This window comes from Cupressus sempervirens, chromosome 2, assembly GCF_028749045.1.
Source record: "Cupressus sempervirens isolate cs-2001-9-10 chromosome 2, ASM2874904v1, whole genome shotgun sequence".
Lineage (NCBI taxonomy): Eukaryota > Viridiplantae > Streptophyta > Pinopsida > Cupressales > Cupressaceae > Cupressus > Cupressus sempervirens.
Window position 1 is genome coordinate 311,456,343 of NC_143119.1, and position 23,946 is coordinate 311,480,288.

Below are 23,946 nucleotides of genomic sequence, written 5' to 3' on the forward strand. Positions count from 1 at the left end.
GCATCAAAATTTGTTTTGTAGATTGCTCTTTTGACCAGCATTTTTTGTCAGGGGATGTAAGTCTCCTGACATTCCATCATAGAGTCTTCATTGTTTGCCAAGGTAGATATCATCTCCCTTGGTTTTTTCGAGAAAGTCCATAACATTGATCATGCAATTTTCTTTTGCTCTTGATTCTCTAACTTGCTTATTGTTTTTCCTTCCTCTCGAACCTTTTTCTCTGTCAAGAAGGATGTTTGCAGATTGACTATGCACCTAAGATTGAGATTCTCAAGTTCATCTCTAAAGTTCTCCATCTCTAAGATTGAGTCATTCTCATCAATTGAGTTCGCAACGGTTTCAGCAGAAACATTGTTGGGGTTACTAGTCGAAGTAGTATTATGTGAATGAGAGTTGAGGACATGAGTTTGATCATTGTTGGTCAAAGGTTGTGAATGGGTAGCCATATTAACAAAGTTTGGATTCTGGTGCGAATTTTTTGGTCTTTCTATTCATTTTTGTGATGATTTCTTAGGCAATCTAATTCTGATTGTTCTCACAAAAATGGTGCGCTTAGAAGGAGAATGCAAGTTACTACCTCATTTGGAACAGTGAACAATGTCCTTTTCAATTTCAATACTTTGTTGCCAGTAGCCATTAGCAGTAGCAAGAAGAATGTGGTCCGGAACGTTTTAGACAACGGCTAGTTTAACTCTAGCGTAAGAGTAAGGGTTATTTTCAAGAATATCGAAATCAATGCCCAATAATGTGCCTAAAGTTCTGTCAATTTTTTCAAGACAAATTTCACTCCAATATTCAATAGGCATATTATACAATCTAATCCAAACTGGACCATCGTAGACTGCTAATGGAAGAGGATTAAAATATAGAGTCCATGGTTGTATCAATCAATTATCATTTCATGGTATCAAAGTAGAGGTTTGTTTTTCGCAAATTTTTCAAACAAAATTTTTAACTTAATTACCCAGACGTTTGAAGAAAAAAAAAATTCTTGCCTGATTATTCTAGATAAACAATCATGGGGTTTTTGGCCAATTTTTTTATAGAATAAGATTTGTGGTTTTCCTATAACATTTCATGAGGAAATCTTCACAAGATTTTTTTGGCTCCATTTTTTAATAAAATCAAGGCTTTTCAGTTTTTGGTGATTTTGTAAGAACAAAAGTCATGGCTTCTGCAGCTTCTTTTTTATGATCTACAAAGGTTTTCTATGACTTTTCATCAAAAAACATGGGTCTTCTTTCTACTGTAAAGGAAGTATTTTTGTTCATGCAATCGATTTTTGTAGTGCAATGCTGCACAACAATGATTTTCATGATCATTACAGAATTTTGCACTTCTTTTCCCAAAAATTGTGATTTCTTTGATGTAAAAGGCTTTGCTCAATTTTCAACCCAAAATTGGGAGCCTTATTTGTTGTGGCTTTGCTACTTTTTGACCTCTTTTTAAAAAATCATTGTGGAATTTTAGTTTTCTCAAAAAAAGGGCTTTTGGGATTTTTTTCAAAAAATCATTGCTTTCAATCTTTGAAAAAATATTTTGATGGTTTTTATAAAAAAAATTATGGTTTCTTGCAAATTGTTTTGGGTCGTGCGTACAGTTGCTAGGGCAAAGACTAATAGTATTCCTGCAAGTGTGCTCCAGTTTTTGACAAATAAAAGAATTCACAAAAATTGTGAGTGATCTCAGCATTGTATCAATGGTTGATTAGTTTCCCACAAAATCTTGGTGTTGTCGAGCAAAAACTTCTTTTGACCCTTCTTGGCAAAGTTGTGGTTTCAAAGCTTTTTGCCAATTTTTAAATATTTATCAACAAAAAAAGAAGTATTTTGAGAAGATTGATCCCAGACTCTAGATAATAGGAGGGATGACTTGGTTTCCCAACGTCAGGTTGGAAGGCACTAAACTTGTTCTTGCTCTTCGTCATGAGAAAATTTTGTAGAAAGTGGTTTACTAATCAAAATACCAACCAAGGACGATATCAAAAGAGGATCATGTCGCAGAATGTTTTAAAGAGAAGAAATTGTGGCCAAATGACTTGTACATTATGTCAAGTTTTTTGTAGGGTATTTATCAGAATGACCATTGAGGGATGGTAGTAAAATAATATTGTAATAATGTTATAATGGTCAAAAACTTCCTTTTATTGCTTTTTTCTTTACTTAGTTTTAGTAATTTACCTTTCTTGTCTTTCATTTTTATATTGTTGACTATTCCCATTATCGAAAGATTGTCATAAATTCTATTTAAGGAGCATTTGTCTCCTTTGTTAACATTGAACATAGAGCAATTATAATTTCACAAGCCTTATCATCACTTCTACTTAAAAACAAGATATTAGTCTTATTTTTTGAAGTTACATACTATAGAACCTAACAAACGTTCATGTTATCTAGGTAAAAGTAAAGAGTATACAATGTGAGTATAAAACAACTTTACTATGAAATGTAAGTACAAAACAATACATAGAATTGGACTACATAGAAGAAGTTAAGCAAATTGAATGCAAGGAGTCGCACATAAACTTACCTTCCCTACCTAAATGAAATTTGCAAACTAAACCTCCATTTTTCAATAAAAAGAAACTTGATTTACTCAATCAATAGAGAGATAAGATTAGTTTGATGAAACTCCCAACATACAAGCTTTGTTGGAGGAAGATCCCTCTACTAGTTTCCCTTCAATCCATAGCCCCTATTGAGATTAATAAGGCCAGGCACCTAAGATACAATTCAAAGAAAGATCACCCTAACTGCTACTAGAGTAAGCCATCTAAAGATGTGATTGTGCTTGAAAACTTTAGGACTCTTGTTTGCCACCGTTTTGTTCACAAAAATGTGTACATCTACCCCAACTACGAAAAAAAAAAAATCTTGTGTGGACAATGTATAGAAAAGTCTTGATCTCCACAATTATCTAATGAAATGGTTCTTTGCCCCAACACCAAAACACCAAAACAAGAGTGTAGAAGATGCAGATGAAGGTAGTTCCAACAGACCTAGAAACAACCCAAAACTCATGTGAATGAAGGTGTGTGGTAGGTTAATCACCAAGTCTTGGACGCTGGCTAGGATTTTGATGATGGCAAATAGGAGGATAAAGGTTTCTTTTCAAATGGCACTAAAGACTTGGGCCAGCCAAGAGGTAAAATCCATTTTGTTGTGCAATGATTAATTTTCATTTGAATTTATTGATTATGTTTTCTCATGATAAGGTTGTTAACTTTCCAAAGTGTTGAAAAACTGAATTGGATCATGGAAAGCAAGCCTTCTTTATTTCCAAGGATGGTATTTTTTCTACAATTTTGGAACAATGCAGTTATCAAAATATTTTGATAGAATATTTTTGTTGTCCCGAATCCTTATGCTTTCTGCTGACACTAATTAATTCCTTTATTCTTTTTATTTGATAGGAAAACAAGCACATCATCTGCAATCTAAGTCACAGCATTCGCCGAATTTCATCCATGAAGTTCAAATTTGAGCGAATTTTTACCCTTTCCGAACTTCATCCGAACTTTAAGATACTTAATATAATATTGTTATTTATAATAAGATTATTTTATTTTAAACTAATATCAAGCTATTCGGTTTTATTATTTAGCAATGTCAAACTATTTTGCCGATTTTGTGGATATATTACTTATAGATTAAAAAATACATAAATTTATATAAAGTTCAATTTAATGTCTCTTTTTTTTTCCAATTTTTTATCCTTGCCGAATTTCATCCAAGTTTCATGGTCGATGAACTCGAATTTGAATTCGAACCTTGTGACTTGTCTGCAATAGACATGTAAGATAAATATTTCAATTTACAAAAACTACGAAGATCTAAGACACTCTTTTAACAATATTCAATATTGACAAGCTACAAAGAAATAACTATATACAATTAATGTGAGCAATATGATCCCACTGTTTATAAACGCAAGGATTAGGCTTTAAGTAGATTATCACAATAAGAGCTCTAGCAACAGAAACTAACAACACAAAAATGTTCTATGTGCCTTGTTAGAATTTATCATATCAAGCTTCCCTCCCTAGATTTCTTTGTGAATCATGGCCTTTCCAACAAGTTCCTTTGATGAGCTTGTATGCGAGTCCTAGATAGGGTTCATGACAAGAAATCAATTGTACACAAAGTTGGCATACAGAAACATTGGCAATGTCAACAACATTAATATACTGAATTGGGTCCAAATAAAGAAACCAATAGATAATGAAATTTTAAAGGATCTAAACTCCTCCAAATATTTCAATAAATATGGACATTGCCAACTACATATCTAGAAATTTGTTTCTCACCTCATCAGAATGTCTGTGAAGTTTGTGTTTTTTCCTTGAAGTCAATGGTTTTTCAAGAGGTGCCTGCAATTGAAAAGAGGCTTTCAATGAAAATAGACACGTCTCAATCAAAGGAGTTTCTTCTAAGAAAGCATTCCCATTTCAGTTTGATTGCAGAAACATTTGTTGTAGTTACACAAAATTTGGATATTTTCTTAAGTATTGTAAAACAAATTAGATTGATTGTCAACAAATAATTGAACTTTGTTAAGCACTTAAAATGAGGCTGCATACAATATTCTAGCATTTTAACTTTTGCAGAATGGAATCAAAATAAAATAATAGAGTATAAGCAAGATTTCTTGCTTCATTAGAATCTGTGACTTTAAGCTTCATTCTCGTCTCTTTAGATTTGCTACACTTTCCAACAACTTCCTCTAATAGAGAAGAAACTTCAATCATCTCCTGCAAAAAAACTACAGGACATGAAACCATTTCAAAAAACAATGTCACACGTGAAAATCTAATCCTTCCAGCCATATTTCATTGAATGACATTACTGATCAGATATCTAACAATCACTAGAACCAAAAATTATTCAATAATGAATTTTTCATTGAAATCATATAAACTCTTCTATGCAACTAATAAAGGCACTATGAATTCCGCACCATGACACTTGTTTCTCACCTTATTAGGTTCCATTACACCAACTTTTCTTTTCATTCTTCTAGGCTTAGATGTCTTTGTAAGGCACTCAACTGAAGGAGAAGCAGTATCCAATAAATCCTGCATTAACAACCAAAATAAACTGCTCAAAAGATTCAGTTTGTTTGAAAAACTAACTCAATTTTATGAAGGACTCTCTATTATTATACAATGATAAGCTATTGAAAATAGAGCAACAACCAACCCAGCACAGCCAAAAACATGGAACAAATAACTAAATTCTTAGAATATTGACAGATGATACAATTGCTTTGCATAATAGTTTACAGCAAAACCAATCGTCATCAAATAGAGCATACGATCAGGACCTCTGGTCTCAGCCAAGTTTATTACAAGAAGCCAGATTTAAAATTTTACATTCAACAGATTTTCAGCAGGTTTGTCATCAAGATATGGTTTTAAAATGAATAAGCTGCTGTAATGTTACACAACAATGTTCACAGAACTTTGGCAAACACAAACTATGGGTCTCACAATGCAAATTGGCCTTTCAGCCTTACAAAATGGACTCAGATGAACATAATAAACATGTCTAGACTAAAAATTAATATAAATGACGTTTTCATTTGCCTTATTACAAGATTTGACCAAAAATTGGGTCTTGGTGCTTCATTGTGCTCTTGGTGCTCCTACACCATACTCCCCCCCAAGAAGAATTTCAAGTCCTTGGAAGTGGGGTACAACAACCTTCATGCTGTCCAGAATTTCATGTCTTCAAATGGCTATTTATCAACTTTGTCATTCCATTCAACTAGGTACTTTAGGAATGTACCCTATCTTGATCCTATCCTTCATCTTCACTCTTGGTTTGTCAAATTTGTTGCCGAAACACGTGAGTCTATGGAAAAAAAATTGCACCTTTTCCACATTGTTTTCCTTGGATCCTGCACCAAAGTAATAAAAACAGCATTTCCATAAACAGAAATCAGTGCGTTAGCACCATAAACATGCATAGGAACATTGCTCTTTTTCTCACGGTTTCGTTGCAACTCTTGCCATTTTCTATCCACTTCTTCAAACATCTGTTGCTTCCTGTAATTTGTTCATCAGCAACATGAACACCATCACCATACACTTCTTCTTCTAGCACCATCACCTCTATTAATTCAAGTCCACCATTTCTTGTCCACTCTTCCTCGAGGGCTACATAAACCATCCACAAATCAGATTCCTCTTCATTGTTTGTTACTTCTTCACACTCTCAATTGCCTTCTTCAGTCTTCTCACTACCCTCTTCCATCAAGGTTTTCTTTTGTCTTCGATTGCCTTCTTCAGTCTTCTCACTACCCTCTTCCATCAAGGGTTCTTTTGGGCTTAGGTGAATATCTTGGTGCAGGAGCACCAGGAGCACAATGAAGCTCCAAGACCAAATTTTCTCACAATGAAATCCTTCTCTTTCTCCTTACCCTTTGAATAGGCCATACCACTTTCATTTTGCCTGTCAAGTGCCAACTTGGTTGCTTCTCCTCAGTAGTTCTCTCCAATTCTTCCATCTCCTCCTTTATTTGTTACATCTCCTGCCTCAACTCTCTAATCTCGTTTTGCCCCGTATCTTCCTCTTTCCTCTTTCTCTCTTCTTCTTTCCTCTTCCTCTCTTCCTCCATCCTCTTTCACTCTTCTTGTTTCTTCTTCGATGAACCCTCATCTCTCAATTATTCCTTCAATGTATTCACCAACTCTCTCACTCGGCTTCATCTTGCCCTTGCCTCACCTAGGTCTCTCCTCTCTACCGAATCTTTTGGCAACCACTCATTAGGCTATCTCCTCAACCTATGCAACCACAACTAATACAAAACTCAAATCTCTTATATAGGTCTTGGTGTAGATTGCCTCCTTTGGCGCTCTATCTACACACTCAAGATCTGCTAGCTTCAATACCAATTAGATGCAAAGCTTCCTACAAAAACACAACTCTTAGGGTACTCACTGACCAAAACACCACAAAAGGCTTTTGCTTCATAGATTAAGGCATCTAACAAGATAAAAAGCATTCTCCTATTTGACAACTTCTGCTATCATATTGATTTAAAGGCTCTACTCACATCACTCAACATCCCTGACTCAAGGTTTCATCAAATGCAATTGTAAGAAACCCTGCTGGTTTTGATCAACTAAGTGAACTTTGACTAGCAGTAATTTTGTCAAACAGTTGTCATAAGAATGAAAATGTTAAGCAAGGTTACTGCTGTCATACCACTGCAGATTTCGATTTTTCACTCACTGTAGAAATTGATTTACTAATCAAACATTTTAGCAAACAGTTGAGAGACACCTGAACATAATCAATTAACTATTGTTTTACAAATAGATAACGACCACTTAACAGTTGGATGCAATAATTTCGAAACTCTCATGTAGTGATGAATACATAAATGAAGATTGTAATACGAACAGGCTGAGGAGATTTAATCAAACATTATATTCCTCTCAAACAAGAGAACAACAATGAGTTAAGAGGCTGCAAAATACATATGTATTGCTAGGGCTGAACATTGATCACAACAGACCCGGTTTCCAGCTAGTAAATGCCGACTATTGAAAGAGAGTCCACTCTGGTGTTGCCGTAAGAGGTCACTGTTATACCTTCTGGAACCTAGCTGCAGTCATCTCTAGCTTACGTGTACTGTTTCTCCCATCACCTACTGCCTGTTATCTCAGTAGAAAGGAATTATCTTAGTAGAAAGGAAGTCTCGTCCAGTGTTTCTACTGTGGAACCCACATCTAGTGCCAATCGCTGTTGTGAAACTCCTACGTTAATCCCTGCTGTGTAATGTTGCTAAGGTGGGAACTGACTATGATACAGACCCATGAGAATGGTGAGTTGGATTCACGTTAAGACTCACCCTGTTCTCAGTTGTGAATGCTCACTCTTCTGCCTTCCAAGTAACCCACGCCTGCTGTTATGAGCTGTACATTGCTAACTCAGACAGTCACCTTCAGTATCTGATTTCCTTCCTCCTGCGGTAGAGATTCCTAGTTCACTTCAGATGTCCAATGTAACAATCCAAATCCTTAGTCCAGACTGAAATATGAGTCACTGGGTTTACGTCCAGTCTCACTCTTTTCTCAAGAGGTTTCGTCCTCAAGAAATAGCCAAGTCACATTAAAGCAACCTTTTTGGAATTTCCAATAACATAACTTTTCATAAACTCGTTGTGTCAATCCCAAGGCAAAAGCTTTCTTAAATAACCTCGAAGTGTAGGGAGATACAAACATCTTAGCAATGTGGGATAAAAGACTATTACATCTTTTAGTCACTTAAGTCATTTTGTCCTAAAGTAACTTTAAAATTTAAATAATAAAGTACTTTATATTTCAACTCAATATAATAAAGTGACTTAAACCTTAGGATTTCCCATTTAAATCTCCTCAACTGAAACCCAAACTCCTATGCCTGGCTGGCATCCTAAATCACATGCCGTTAGCCTATCCGGATGGAAAGATAGACCAACTAGGTGCCATTAAGGCTAGTGCGGAGAAGGGGACATTACAAATTTGGCAACTTCAAGGAAAACGGCAAACTTCCCATGTCTTTGACTAATCCAAGAAACATTTGGCCTCTACATTTAAATGCTGATCACAACTTAGGAATATCTATCCTTCTTTAAAAACTTCAATTCACCAATTCAATGGAATCCGAATACTTCATAAGCCAATCACCCAAAACGTTGGAGGTCTGGACACACCCTCCTTAGACTCCTTGAGATCCTACTCAACAACTCTATCAACAAACACTTTACCCCCTTAAACCTCCCAGTAAACTAAGAAACTCTATGCATGGTACCAAGAAACTTACACTTGCTCACCAGCCATTCCAGAGCATATCTTATTCTGACTGTCATTATTCTGATTTGCACTTCCTTGGGACTGTTCATACACATCTTCAAAGTCTTCAATCAGTAACTCATCAAAACAACTTTCAAGGATCATATTCCTACTGTTCTTTCATGCTACAAAATCAAGCTTCAAGGCAAACAGTACATTACTCTTATATGCAACAACTTAACCTTCATGAGTCAAAGGTTTCTTTATTCTCATTGTTAACACAATTTGGAATCAAGACAAATAGACCACCTTTACCAATAACTAATCACACCAAACACTCGTTAGGATTGTCCATACCTTGCATTTGTTGACTAATCATATTCTGATTTGAAACTCATGGCTTGCTGGTCACAATAAACTGTAGCAGATAGTCATTTATAACTTCCACAAACATGATAATGAAGCCAATTGCTTCAGTCAGGTTTTAGATTTTTCAATTACAGAACATCTCCCCAATTTATGGAAAGATCCAATGGCTGAAATAAAATTTATGACATTTTTGCCAATAGTAATTGGCAACCAATCAAACTCATAAACAATAGACATAGGGCATCAAAGTTCTCCACAAATACCAAGTATTTTAATCTCAAACCAAGTTCATTGGCTTGGTATTTCAAATTGCTGACATATTCGAGAAAATCAGAGGCTTTAAACGGTGGAAAGTAAAGAAATTAAACAAGCTCTGTGGAAACCCTTAGAAGTGAGGGTTCGGATGTAATTTGCAAAGAAAATGATGGATGTCTCCCTCTAATGAACAGCCAATCCTCCAACATAATTCATTTGAAAGTAAATTCACCAAAATTCATTCCAGAATAGGTTTGAAATCAAAATCAACCACCAATATGAATATCATTTGGACATTACTAACTCCAAATGGACATTACTACATCAAATTTGTGCCAAGCATACCTTAAATGAATCAAGGGCACCATTACCATGCTGATCTACCACATATATCCAGATTGACTAATTTTGACCCTCTAGGTCTTGATTGGCCTTACAATGCAAATTGGCCTTTTAGCCTTACAAGATGGAATCAGGTGAACATAATAAACATGTCTAGACTAAAAATATATATATACATGGCCTTTTCCTTGGCCTCATTATAAGATTTGAAAGAAAATTTGGTCTTGGAGCTCCATTGTGCTCCTGGCGCTCTTGCACCAAGATATTCATCTAAGCCCAGCAAAAACTTTAAAAGACCACCAAGCAGTGAGAAGGAAGTTCAATGAAAAGGGTTGACTCGAGAATAAGGTCAAAGGGAAACAAAGAGAAGCTGATCAATCAAGGATAAAGCTGCCAGCAACCAGCATTCAAGGAAAGATCAAAGATGAGCAAAGAGGGGTGCTCATGAAGAAAGATCATATATTTAAAAGTCTGATATAAACAGAAAATCTGATGTACCACAATTTTAAATAATCTCTACAAAATTCTTCCAAGTTCAAATCCCAGGTTAAAGTCTGAAAATTGCCATCTTATAAAATCAATGATTTTCTAGGTAAACAGAAAAAAATTCAGGATTGCCTTCCTTTGCACAAACTGGGGCACAACCTCACAACCGATGTGTTTGGAGAATCAAAGGTGGAAAAAAAACATTTAAGGGGTGCTGTCATGTCCCCAAATTTTAATGTAATAATTAAATTTAATTAATTAATTAATTGGTCCCAGAATTTAAATAATATAATAAAAGGACCTTTAATTAGTTACTTTAATTAATTAATATGGGACTCAAGTTAATAATATTTGTATTTGTGGTTCCAATTGATTTAGTATATCAAGGACCCATTTTTATTTAACTCTTTCCATAGGTGTGGCTATTGGCTATCTTTGTACACTCTCAGAAAGGTTTTCTACGACGGGTATTTAAGCACGGCTTGTAGGTAGTCATAGGTATGCAATTTGGATTATTTTCTCTCTACTGCGAATTCCTGTTGGAGTTCTCTGTTGTTCGCCATTTCGGAAGTGAAAGACCTTCCCTATTTGGTTTATCTGGGTTCGGTGGGATTTAACCCTCACCCTATTCCGTCGCCTGTAACACTTCGCTCAGATCTGGCAAATCGGAGCATCATCTTTCGGTATATATCAATTGAAGGATTATTCATCTTCAAGTCTCTATTATTGTGTCTAGATTTCATCTAAATCTATTGTGTTTATGTATGAACAATGTTGCATTCACAATTGTGGTTTATCATTCCCGGCTCAGACACCTATCCATGCGGCTTCCAAACATTCCCATTCTACTTCCTCATTGTCTATACAGCCTTCATTTTGTCTTCCACCCACACCTCCGTACTCCCCTTCCTTCCTCCATCTGTCCACCGTCCAGCCTTCTTGGCCTTCACACCATGCACCACCCCTCCATCTCCGTACGACCCGCATTGACCACCGTACAGCCATCCTTGACCACCATACGGCCATCATTTAATCATCATATAGCCTTCTTAACCACACACATTGCTGTGAGCTGGTTACCTTCTTCCACCATATGGCTAGAGCATAACTACCATACGGCCATTCCTGTACCTTCCACACTGTACGGTCCCTACCCTAGACAAATTGTACAGCCATCAAGCAAGTCGTCTCTGTACAATTTCAGCCCTCTGTACTTGGGAAAATTGCAGGTGCTAGCTCAAGCTTTAGACCAAAGGTTTGAAATTTGTCCAAGGGCTGCAATTTGAAAAAAAAATGTAAAGCTTTGCCTTCACTCAAATCCGACCCCTAGGGGAAGTAAATATACCACTTCCTCTTGTCCAAAGTAAGAAATTTTAAAGAGGAAGCATCCAGGTAAAGAGTTGCAAGTGTCTTCAAATTTTGTTGATGAAACCAATCAGCTTTTCAAATGCTATTTTCATTATCAAATAGTAAGACTAATGCCTAAATTATGTTTTGCAAAATATCGGAGCCTAATTTTTTTAGTTTGTGGGGCCGTCTTCAAACTTCGTCTTCAGATTTAAACTTCATTCACAACCTTTAATGCTCTGATTTTCTTAGTCATAAATCCTAATAGCAAAATCAGGAATAAAAAACTCTGAAACTTTTTCACAAGTTGATTTGCTTGTAAGGTTACTAACTTTGAGCTCTATACAGGATAATGGTTGATCAAAGGGTGAAGAGGACTAGTTCAAGAAGATTAAGTTCAAAGGAGGATAGCACTCCGAGATGACAAGGAAGGTTAAACAAAGGCAAGAATAGTTTAAAATCAAGCTTGAAGGAATTATTTCAGGATCAAGCCTTCATCAAGCAAGGACATGGAGACAAGTCCTGGTTTAAAGACAAGATGGAATTCACCCAAAGTATATCTTCCTACCTTCTCTGCTGGAAGGCAGATAAGATAGGATAAGATGATCTGAAGCACCTCAAGAATCTAGGGCGGGCACTTTGTTGTGTTACTCTGGCCAAAAAGAAAGAATGTGGTAGGCCATTTTGGTCCGGTGCAACCTTATAGCTAGTGAGGCTATCTCCCAATCATTATGTATGGACATCAATGCTATCCATCCCAATCAAACCCCTCTTTGTAATGGCAGTGACCAGCCAAGATTCAACCGAGCATGCTAATATGGATAGGGGTCACCCTATCTATAGCACCTACTATAAATATAAAGGGGGTCCCCGAACAAGTTTGAGTTCAGGTCCGAGTTCAAGGACAAGAGAAATTCAAGACAATGCAGAAGAAATGTTCCATCAAAGAAACGATTGATACAAGGAAAGTGAAGGAGGCATGTGGAGTGATGCCAAAGAAGAAATGGATGAAGAAAGATCAACAAGAAAGGCTCAGTAATATGTAGGTCAATAGGATTAAGGCTAAGCAAGTTTAAGCCAAGGATATAGAAGGATCACCATGAGGGTGACAACGACAAGGGATCTCAATTATTGAAGGTGAAAATGCGAAGAACTCAACTACTACAAAGTCGAGACACACAAGGAGAAGATTTCAAAAGGGAGAGGATGGAAAAATAAAATTGAAACAAAAGTTGCTAAATGACAAGTTGGCATCCACTCATCTTTTTCCAACCAAATTATTCCAAGTGTGCCTATGGAAAGCACCTTCTAGAAATAATCAGATTGCAGGACATGGAATCTTTGAATTTTCTCACTAGTTCTCCTATCATTGATTTTTCTCATTGGCTAATTGGAGACTATTCCCTTTTCCCGCATTGTATTTAATCATGTCATTTAATATTTGCAGCAGTCATAATTAGGATTTCCTTAGGTTAAATCTTGGCCATTGGTTTCAGATTGATCCCAGTCATTCATTGCACTTGGCGCTCTTATATAAACCCCACTCCTTTCATTCCTAAGGGAGAGTTTTTAGATAATTGTCACTAAGATACTACCATGATTGGAATAAATCATTAAAGTGTGGTAATTTAGTGATGATTGTGAAGCGTTGTGGGGTTCTTTCATCCCTCAATTAGCTTAGAATTTGTTTTGAGTATCTAGTTTAGAATTTTCTTTGGGTGGTTTAGTTGAATGGGTGGAATTGTGGATAAATATTTTTGAAACTCGCCTAATCCATACTATTTATGACTTTCTGATTGTATGTCATTTTGTGTGGTCAAATGGATTTAATACAAGCCTAACTCCAATTGTTACTTACACATTGATATGCTTTCATTGATGGAGTTAGTGTCATGGTAAGGATTTGAACATCTATGATCTACCTAAGAAGATTGCTAGATTGGTGGAAGATAATTAAATCAAGCCTATTAGAGCTCACAAAATATTCATGGTCTCTCACATTCTAGGATCATTATTATAGTAGGATTCCTAAACCTTTAATCTCTTTGGAGTATTTCAAAGTCTTGTTAGAATTAGGAACAAGTACTTTGTTGTCATATCATTCAAAAGGAAAGCTGACAAACTTCAAGTAAATAGCATAAATCCCCTTGGGTTATCAAAATACATCAAGTCAATCAAGCTCATATCCACACCTAAAGTCACAAGTACGCAGTTCGAGCTGCCTTTATGATCTTCTTTGCAATCTTGGAATATGCGGTGTCTTTGTTCAAGAGAGGATAGAGTGTCTTTGGCACTTTATTATGTGTTGATGTGATCATAGAACACCCATCAACATGGACCATATTCAAACACATCCAAATAGAAATTGAATTTTGATAGGCACCATTAACATTGAAAATGAATTTTACAAACACAAAAAGCTGAGCAAAAATCCAGCTTCTCAAATCATATTCATTTAAGATTTATAGCCAATTGGATAAAACAAAGGCAAAGTGATGCTACTAGTCACTTAAACAAGAATTTTGAACTGCAGATGACATCCAATCTTTTTCTTAACACAACCAGAAGCCTTTCCTTCCAATATTTCCTTGTTCTCTCCTCTGAAGCACAAGCAAATTCTCACAGATTCACACCATCTTTTCAAGAGAGAAAACGTTCCAAGCAACAGAATCTACCAATGCCGATATAATTATGCCAACAGAATCAAGTCTCTCATCCATAGTAGTCATTTATTTCTAACAATTACAAAGTGCTAACAATTAAAAAAATTCAAGCATTAATCAAATTGCTACAGACTTCATGCATTTGAATATTCCACAACCAAAGGACAAAATGATGAGTCTATTCAACAAAAAGGTCTTCCTCAAATAATCAAATCCTTAATGGATACACATCCAACATGATCCATCAAAAGATATTGCAAGAAATGAAGATTTCATAAAGAAGATAAGTCTGTCAAAATTCTTAAGAAAATTGTTTCTTACCTTGTTGGTATCTAGTAGATCATCACTGCCAATTGTTCTTCTTGATTCTGATAATTTTTCAAGAGGTATTTCTAAAGGTAAAGATGCCTTTGACGATTTCTGCAAAAACAAGCAACAATACTTTCTAGTTCACTTTGTGAGCAACTACTTTAGTTGCATATAAACATTGAGATCAAGGCTACATGGGATTTCCATGGAGTGTAGTTATTCAAAAAAATATTTCACATATTAGACATCTTCAAGAGACACTATATAGAAAATTCTCCAGATCAAGAAACCATTAAAAAGGAATGTTCTGAAACACAAAGGATTTCAATTCTTCCAGATATTAGAACAAATATGAGTATTGTTAACAGCTTCTCATCGTCTCGGGATCTACTAGATCAACCTTGCTTCTTTTCCTTTGTGAACTAGATGCACTTTCATGAGGATTGTCTAGTTTGTAGTTGGCCATATCATTTTTTATTTCACCATCTGCACATCAAATAATTAGTCTATTCACTAAAATTTAATCTTAAAAATAATTTTAATAGCCAAAATGACAACTAAAAAAATACATCATAGATGCAAAAATTTATTGCTTACTGTTAAGCTCAATAGCAGCATTTGCTAAAGCATCAGCTTCACCATTAAATTCCTGTCAAATAAAAGAAATGTGATAACTCCAATATTAGTCTTCACTAGAGCAATCCCAATCTGAATTTATTTTCAGAAAAAATCAGAAAATTTCAAATAAAAAAGGATAAATATGCTAATTCTTGCTCACATTTCTTAGCTCCTAAAACCTTACTATTCATAGGGCACATTTTATCTATGCCATGAAAACATACTTCATCACTTGTTGATTTATTATTACCAAAATTCAAAAACTGCCCACTTTATAAATTCCTATACATTCATGATCAAAGCATTTTATTTCAGGAGAAATTCAATAAGCTCTGTCATCAAACTTAAGCAACCATACATTAAATGTATATGGTGAACCAACACTTTAATCTAAACTAAACTACTTTATATATTGTGTCCATAGAATGTATCTAACAAAGTTAACCAGAGAACTCAAAATAAAGTCTGCAGTTTACCCTATAAATATGGTTAATGCGGAATTCCTTAAATTTACTCTTTAGCTGTTTTGCCTCCTCACATAGTGCAGCAATATTTTGACTTTTGATTTTCCATTTATTCTTGATCTGCAAGATTTTATTACTTCAGATCTTAGTCAAATAATAATATAAGTGCATGTGATATGAAAATTTTCAAATGAATATATAACAATGAATGCTATCAAAATGGCTACATCTTATTCAAATTAATAAATTCATAATATGAATTAAACTAGCAATAACATGTACCCAAAATGGAAAAGACCAGACTCAAGCATATGTGCCAGTTTAAGCCTATATGGATTGCTTATATTTGGGAAATTTAAGAAATTCCAAAGTATATATTGCATAGAAAGAGAGATGAATGCCTACGAAATGAATCTCTTAAGGTCAGAGTACAAAAAAAGGATTTTATAGCTTTGACATATCTTAGAAACATAACACCTCTTGAAAGGTCTAATAGCAGGATAAATGTTTTATGAGGTAATTACTGCCTCCCGTGCAAGCAACACTCCTAAAGATAGTCACAAAAGAAAAAGTCAGCACTTCTACATCATTTGATTTTCTAAAAATCCAAACTAGTAATAGTCTCGAGAAGCATCTGCATTTAAAACTTACACTGCACTATCCATGTGAAAATTAACTTTCCTTAAAACTTGATTGATCCCAGATTGTTCACAAGTTTAAGCCTTTTTAAAACTGTTTTCAAGTAAAACAAAAAAATTGAAATACTCCTTTCCATACCAAAAATCTCATGTGACCTCTTCTAATTTTGCCAACAAAACATACAACTTTCTTAACACCCTTGTACAGTGTTCATAAATTTTATCAATCCATTTTTCAATATTTTTCCTTTGTGCAACTAGCTGATCCAATCACCTCCATTCATCAGAACTTTGCAAAGTTTGTAGCACGAATCATAAGGAATTGAAATATGCTGTATAAGACAAGCAACCCTCAAAGTCGCTTGATTTCATCCTTGAAGGTTGTCTGGTCTTAATCATCCTTAAGGACTTCCTTTGATTGTTTCTAAAACTGCATCCATAAATTGACATCTCCCTGGCACATGCTGGTCTCCAAATCTTACTCTACTATCTAGAAATCTACCAATTCAACAACCCATGATGTCCTCTTCAAAGGAGTGGTGGTCTCAAAGCCCAAATGGTCAATAGTTCATCTCTTTACCCTAGACCGTCTTTTGGGCATTTTGGATTCTAATTCTGATATGATAAATGAAGTTATCGAAAAAATAGCTTGAAAGTGCAATCTTGCTCTTTCTAATCACCTAGAATTGCCCATTCTAATGACCTTTTTCGTCACTCCCGCCCTCAAGAGTCCTCTAGGAAAATTTCACATGAGAAAAAGGGATTTAAATAATGAGAGGCAATTTGGGAGAGGAATTTCAATGATGATAAGTTTTAAGAAAGTGGTAGAGACAAAACACAAAGTGGAACTGGAGGTGCACTAAAATATTTATGTAAAAAACTGAAGGCAACATCCATATGTAAAGTGAACATGACAAAATTGGTGCATGAAGATGGGACTTAGATGGGATGGCAGCAGGAGAAATAGGATAAGAATATACAAGAGTAGAGGACATGATCCAAGGCTCTAGATGTAAAATTCCAACCAAATTCCATGGAAAACCATTGCAATTTTGTAATGACCCCTACCAATAGGCCACTAAAAACCTCTAATGCTGAACTGAGAAATTTTGTCAAACAATTGACATGCAACTGAAGACTACTACTGAAAGTAAATGCTGAACATAAGAAATTGCTCAAAACCATATGCCATTCATATATCAACAATTTGCAACAATGCCATACATATTTCAGTCAATAATATGATCATCAACCCTAGGTTGGCAATATAGAATCTAGATAATCTAAAAATTACAATACTCTTTCACTTGCAAAATCCTAGCCTTCCCTTCATTCCAATGATGCCAAATGGCAAACAAAGACAAGTGCAATGTAAAATAGTAAAGTGCTGAAGCTATATTTTGTACTCAGCTGAAAACATACATTTCTTAGAAAATATGCCAAATACCAAATGAGAAGTGAAAAACCTGATTGTAGATGGCTGTAATAATTTTTACCAATGCTGAAGATGCCAACACCCAAGCCAAAGTCACCCCAAATCTGAAAATGTACTTCCTTGCAAATTTTCAAAAATGTCTAGGAGTTTTGAAAAATTCCTTAAAAATAAATCATGGCATTTTGGAACTCCAAATGCACTTATCTTTATCTCCTCGACGATAGAAATCCGATGCAAAAATACCCAGAATGATATGCTGAGTAATCAGGAAGATATGAACCAAAAATGTGGTTCCAAGCCCTATCCTAAAAATTTGAAAATTGGATCAGACTTGTAGCACAAACGAACCAGCAGCTATAAATCTTTCCTCTGCCACAATAAAGCCTTCTAAAGATGTCCTGCAATCAATCCATGACTGAAAATGTATAGCCCTCAGCAAATGCCTTCCTTCTATAATTTCGGGTCTGCTGAAAGAAGCCTCCTAAAATTTCAGATCTACTAAAAATGGTTTCCTATAATTTCGGACCTGCTAAAAATGGCCTCCTATAATTTCGGCCATGCTAAAAATGTCTCCTGAAATGCTGAAAATGGCCTTAGGCCCAATGATGCCCTAACTGAAATGATTGTAGTATCACCTCCGAATGTGCAACCCTTCAAAGGATATTTCACCTCCTCAGTTATGCAAAATCCTTAGGAGACTCTGTTCCTAAAGACCTAGTGACTATCTAAAACCACTTGGCTCCATAATAGACTATGTGATTGAATCACAATCTGATGTCAAGGGAGAAAATACCTGGATGATCAAACGCAAGACCCATAGGGTCTATTTATTCACTTTTTAATACCTTCCTCTAGAAGTCACTTAAACATTCTAGAAGCATCCAAATATTCTTATGAAATAAAGTGCACGTTTATAAATATTACTTTATAATAAAAAGTGCATCTCAACATCAAATTATAAAACTGGGCCCGAATAAAGTAACTTTACTTTATAACAAATGTAGGCCCAAATCACTAATCAATTGTAAGGACAAAATACTGCCAAATAGTCACTAGTCGACTCTCTCCACATCACCACCAGTCTACGAGAGCCTGTGATAGACTGATCTAGCATGCTAAACGATGTCAACCAACATGGGGACATGACAAATTTTTCAACATTTAACAATTAGGTTTTTGCATAAAGATTTCATCCGCACTCTCCTACGAGAACTAAAATTGGTTTAACTATATGATGAAGGGTTTGAAAATAAGTTGCATGATATAATTGAATCATTCTCAGTGCAAGCATATGACTAAATTTCAAGGGGCATTTAACAATTTGTTATTTACAAAGTATAGAGGTAGCAATATTGGAAGTAGCCTCACTATGCTTTGGGGCATCTCATCCAAGGATAGGAAATCTACCCATGGATCCAAGTATAGGGACTAACACATTCATCCAAGGTCTTATATTAGGTTTGGATAAGGACACACACATCTATCCAACATCAATCATGATTAGGGGCATACACATTTTCTTGCAACAATTATAATTGGGGACAAAAACATCTAATCAAAATCACCAACTCATGTGACTAGGGACAAGCACTTCCAATCACTTCATCGCCTTGTATATAGGGACAAACACATCCACTCACTAATAACCAAGAAATGTAATCGGGGACATACTCATCCAACCACAATATAAAAAGTTGTGAGAACTATGTCCTCAATGTTGTGTATGCAACTCCACCATTATAAATCGTCACCACTTTGATTATAAATGATGAGACAATTGTCAATGACACCTAGAAACCGATCTTGGCCTTAGTCATTTTGGCACAAATTAATTTGTATCTAAAGCAATTTTGAGGTCACCACGTGTCCTCCAGCCTCCTCTATCTCCGACCTCCTATTCATCTATGCCTTAGCAAATTTTCTATCAAGGTTCATTTCATTAGTTGTGAGGAGAGAATTTATCTGCTCACTTAAGGCAAACTTCTTCCAAGGAATGTCAAGTAACACCAACCATACATTCCAATAACAATCGAAACAAGTTTTTCTTTTATAATTTTGAAAATTAATAACTCTTCAAAATAGATCTTACTGAAAAATGGCACAACGGACTTTAACTAGACTAAAAATATTTCTATAATAACTATTAAGGGCCCAATGATTGTAGGTTATACCTTTCAGATGGTTGACAACACACCATGAAATATTTTGGTGGCTTTTAGTTCGGGATCTCCATTTATTTGACTAGTAGTAAAATATCATCAAGCTTGAAATGCATTTTCTTCAAATCCAAGACATACACCACAAATCTATTTAAACCTAGCTATGCATGAACCCATTTACAAGACTTTTGAAAAACGTATGGCACATAAATGAAGGTGTACTTTATGCCAAAGTAAGCACAACCAAATAAATGTGGCTCAATCAAATTCACTACAATTTAAGAACTTATCTGCTCCAATACTTCTTAGGACTACCAGACATTATGAAGTTGCAGCTACAGCGGAAACGTAGTAGATGGTAAAATTGAAGAACATTGTTGGAGGTAGAAGTATTGCCCCATTCTTGAGGCAAATGTTGTGTTACTCTCCACAATAATAATGATGTGTCATTAAACTATGGCCTGCAAAATGAGATATTAAATATTTCTCATTGAGTGGACATGCAATCAATAGATCAATATGGAACTAACTAAAGGAAGAACATTGGGCACCACTATCTTATGACTTCAACCTCGAGAATTTGATTTGATAGCTTGAGATTGTTTGTTTGAATGCTCAACAGCAAACTCACAATGAGCCACAAATACCACAACCTTCTTGAGATGATATGTTATGAACAAATTCTACAAACTGCTTTCACAGTATGAAAAACCCTACACTCATTTGCTATTGGATGTTGAACGAATCCGTACCCGAAATTTGAATGAATTTTGAACTCGAATCCATACCCAAATATGTAAATTTGGACTATATTTGTCGAGTTCTTTAGGATGCATTGAAAAACCTTCTTCAGAATGCAACCTCCAACCAATTCCTAAAAGTAAGTCATCTAATGCAATCAATGCTGCCAATATTGGAGTTGTTTAGGCTTTTGAATATGAACTCGTGCGATAATGGGCCCCATATCAACAAGGATGATAATGCTTGCACTATACAAACCACCACAGGAGAGATGTATTGGTCAAAAAAAAAAAAAACTAGAATATGATAAGCCAGCAACAATGGGTCAATCACCAAAATCAGATTACTCCTTGATCATATAATGATAAACTGCTCAACTGAGACCTTCAAGAGATAGGCAACATTGCCTCTTGGAGATCATGTATAAAATCAAATAGATATTTAAGATTTCTTGTACTCTAGGTGGATATATTTGTGCCTATCCACTTCTCGGACCTTCAATGCCTATCTTTTGATATAACTTAACAAGTCTTTAAGATCATACAATCTATTCAATACTCTCTTCTCATCACAAAATTACAGGCTATAAAAATCAACCATGCTCTGATACCATGTGAGAAGTATGGTTAGATGAAGTTGCAAATGATGTAATACAAAATAATGTGTACTTCACTTCTCTATTTCTTTTAATACACCTTACATATTTATAGGATTCTCAAATCCAATTATTTAAGAAACAATATCCCTAAATAGGCTGAGATGTTTGCAACAACTCAACATATTCCACTTTTATAATAATGAACCAAACAAACATTGTGACTAATAATAATATTAAGTTATTTTTCAGCAACTTAATATTATGACACTTATTTATATAAGTTCTAATTTCTAACACCTATGTGAACACTAATTCCCAACAGCCTCCCCTTAGTGTGAACATAGGGTGAAAGAACATCACAAAACTTCACGACCACAAATAGTAGCTTAACAAACAGTATAAGATAAGTGTTTGTACATGCATATCTACTCATGACAAGCGATAGTGGAACTATCCTCACTATGCATAGCATACTTTTATCCAGGGACAAGGACAAACACATTTACCCATAGATCGCATACTCGGACTCGGAGAGTACTCGGCAAGCCCATTATTTGTGACTCGGCAAAAACTCAGCAAAAACTCGGCAACTATAAAAGTACTAAATTTTTTTATAAAATCACTTCTTTTTTTTGCAAAATCTGATTGCAAAATGTATCAAACAAGTCTGAAAACCATAAGGGAGTGTTTTTTATTAGATTTGATTGTCCAAGACTCCAAAGCATATGGATTACAAAACGGCTTTATCATACTAAGCCAAATAGTGGAAAATGAATACAACAAGCTATTAACTATAAGTTATAACTATTATCATTATGAATTTATGATGATTGTTGTATTTGAAAATCACCATAATAAATTTCTTATTTAGGAAACTTAAGAGATTAAAAATTATTACATCTTTCTCTTCCCTACCCTAGAGAAAAAACGAGAGGTAGAGGCGATGGTCCTCGCAGTCAAATTTGGTTCCCTTCTTGGTGTAGAAGATTGTCCATGCAGCTCCACCATGTTGGTAGACGGTAGTGGCTCCTCCTCCAACAGATCAATCTCATCAAGTCCAAACTCCCCTACTTCTGCTGCAGGCAAATCCTCCATAGCTTGCCTCTCAAAATCAGCAATCTCATCCTCTGTAAATAAGGAGGCCTCATCTTGGACTGTCCAATCACTATAGGGATCAATGTCATCCAAATCAATGAGTTCATTTGGCTGATCCCTCACTTTTCTTGTGCGGACCCGAAGGTTATATTGCACAAAAACAAGATCATTGAGGCTTTTTTGTGTCAACTTATTATGCTTCTTTTCTTTGTGTGAATGGCATCAAACAGGCTCCAATTACGCTCACAGCCAGAAGCGCTACAAGGTTGAGACAAAATTTGGAGAGCTAATCTTTGCAAATTTGGCGTATTTCCACCAAAATCTTCCCACCAAGAACCTACACATAAGATATATTAATTTTTGTGTGTAATTAAACAATATTCTACTGATAATTGTAATTCATAAATTGCAAGATATGGGACCTCATTTTTTCTCACTTGGTGTTTGGATTTCTCTTCCCCGTATACACATTTTCGAAGAAAACAATTGCCCTCTAGCTGCCTTATAATTTTGCAACTCTAAATGGATGAGGTCTCTTCTTGCACTTGTAGGTGCCATCCTCTCAATACATGTGAACAAACCCTCCATAACCTCGCCATTAGCATCTGTGAAGCTATTAGACTCAGAGAAGTAGAACTTGGGGTTGAGAAAGTACCCTGCTACATGAATGGGTTGGTGGAGTTGGTTATTCCAGCTGCGATCAATCATGTCCCAAATAGGGGCAAACCTATTTGTGTCTCCCTTGTAATAGTGTTGGATGGCCTCTTTGGCCCTATCCATTGCCTCATAAAGATATCCCATCACATTTTTCTCACCATCCACCAAGTGCAAGACCCTCACCAATGGCTCACTGACCTACAAAGTATAAAGTAGAAAAATAAATCAAATTACAACTTGCAATGACATAAGAAACATCTAAAATTTAAAATAAAAAATAAAGGATTCAATTTGTAAATTAAATTAAGTTGAAGTTACCTTGACAATCTCCAATGCTCTAGTTGCAAAATCAACATCAAAAATGATTTTTACAATCTTTTCTCCATCAGCTTTCTTTGATTAAGTTGACTCCACCCATGACTGACTCACAAACATTTGCTTCAAGGGACTTAATAAACTAGTAATGCTTTGCAATGTTAAGAAATTTGTTGCAAACCTTGTAGCTCCTGATCGCACAAGTTCTTTTCCCTTGGTGTGCTCTCGCATCAATTGAAGAACCCATGGATGATTATATATATATTTTGTTATATCTCTTGCTTCTTCGACAATTGGTTTCACCCAATCAATTTTGCCTATGTCCTCCAAAAGAAGGTCAAGGCAATGAGCTGCACAAGGGGTCCAAAAAAGTGTTGGATGTCTCTCTTGAAGCAACCTTCCAGCTGCCACATATGCTGCTGCATTGTCAGTAACAACTTGGACAACATTTTCTATCCCCACCTCTAAAAAAACCTCCTCCAACATCAAGCTCAAATTTTCTGCATTCTTTATTATGTTAGACGCATCGATTGACTTTAGAAAAACCATCACTCCATTTGAAAACACTATAAAATTGATAAGAGTGCGGTTTCTCCCATCCGTCCAACCATCTGAGAGAATTGAGCATCCATATTTCTGCCATTGCTTCTTTTCAGCAGCAACAATTTCTTTTGCA

At 35.5% G+C, this 23,946-nt stretch overlaps 1 protein-coding gene across 3 annotated transcripts in view; it reads right to left on the reverse strand.

Annotated features, from left to right (window-relative positions):
- Window positions 1-23,946, reverse strand: part of LOC149572335 (uncharacterized) — a 271,128-nt gene that overhangs the window by 122,435 nt on the left and 124,747 nt on the right. For all 3 annotated transcript variants that reach the window (XR_016359910.1, XM_089813534.1, XM_089813535.1), the window contains 7 exons: window positions 15,645-15,752; window positions 15,148-15,199; window positions 14,951-15,036; window positions 14,563-14,661; window positions 4,976-5,074; window positions 4,652-4,750; window positions 4,307-4,369 (listed from right to left, as the gene is read on the reverse strand). Coding sequence is in view for 2 of the 3 variants with exons in the window: in XM_089813534.1 (XP_089669660.1) it covers window positions 4,307-4,369; window positions 4,652-4,750; window positions 4,976-5,074; window positions 14,563-14,661; window positions 14,951-15,036; window positions 15,148-15,199; window positions 15,645-15,752 (606 nt within the window). In the remaining variant the exon portion in view is untranslated. The remainder of the gene's footprint in view (window positions 1-4,306; window positions 4,370-4,651; window positions 4,751-4,975; window positions 5,075-14,562; window positions 14,662-14,950; window positions 15,037-15,147; window positions 15,200-15,644; window positions 15,753-23,946) is intronic.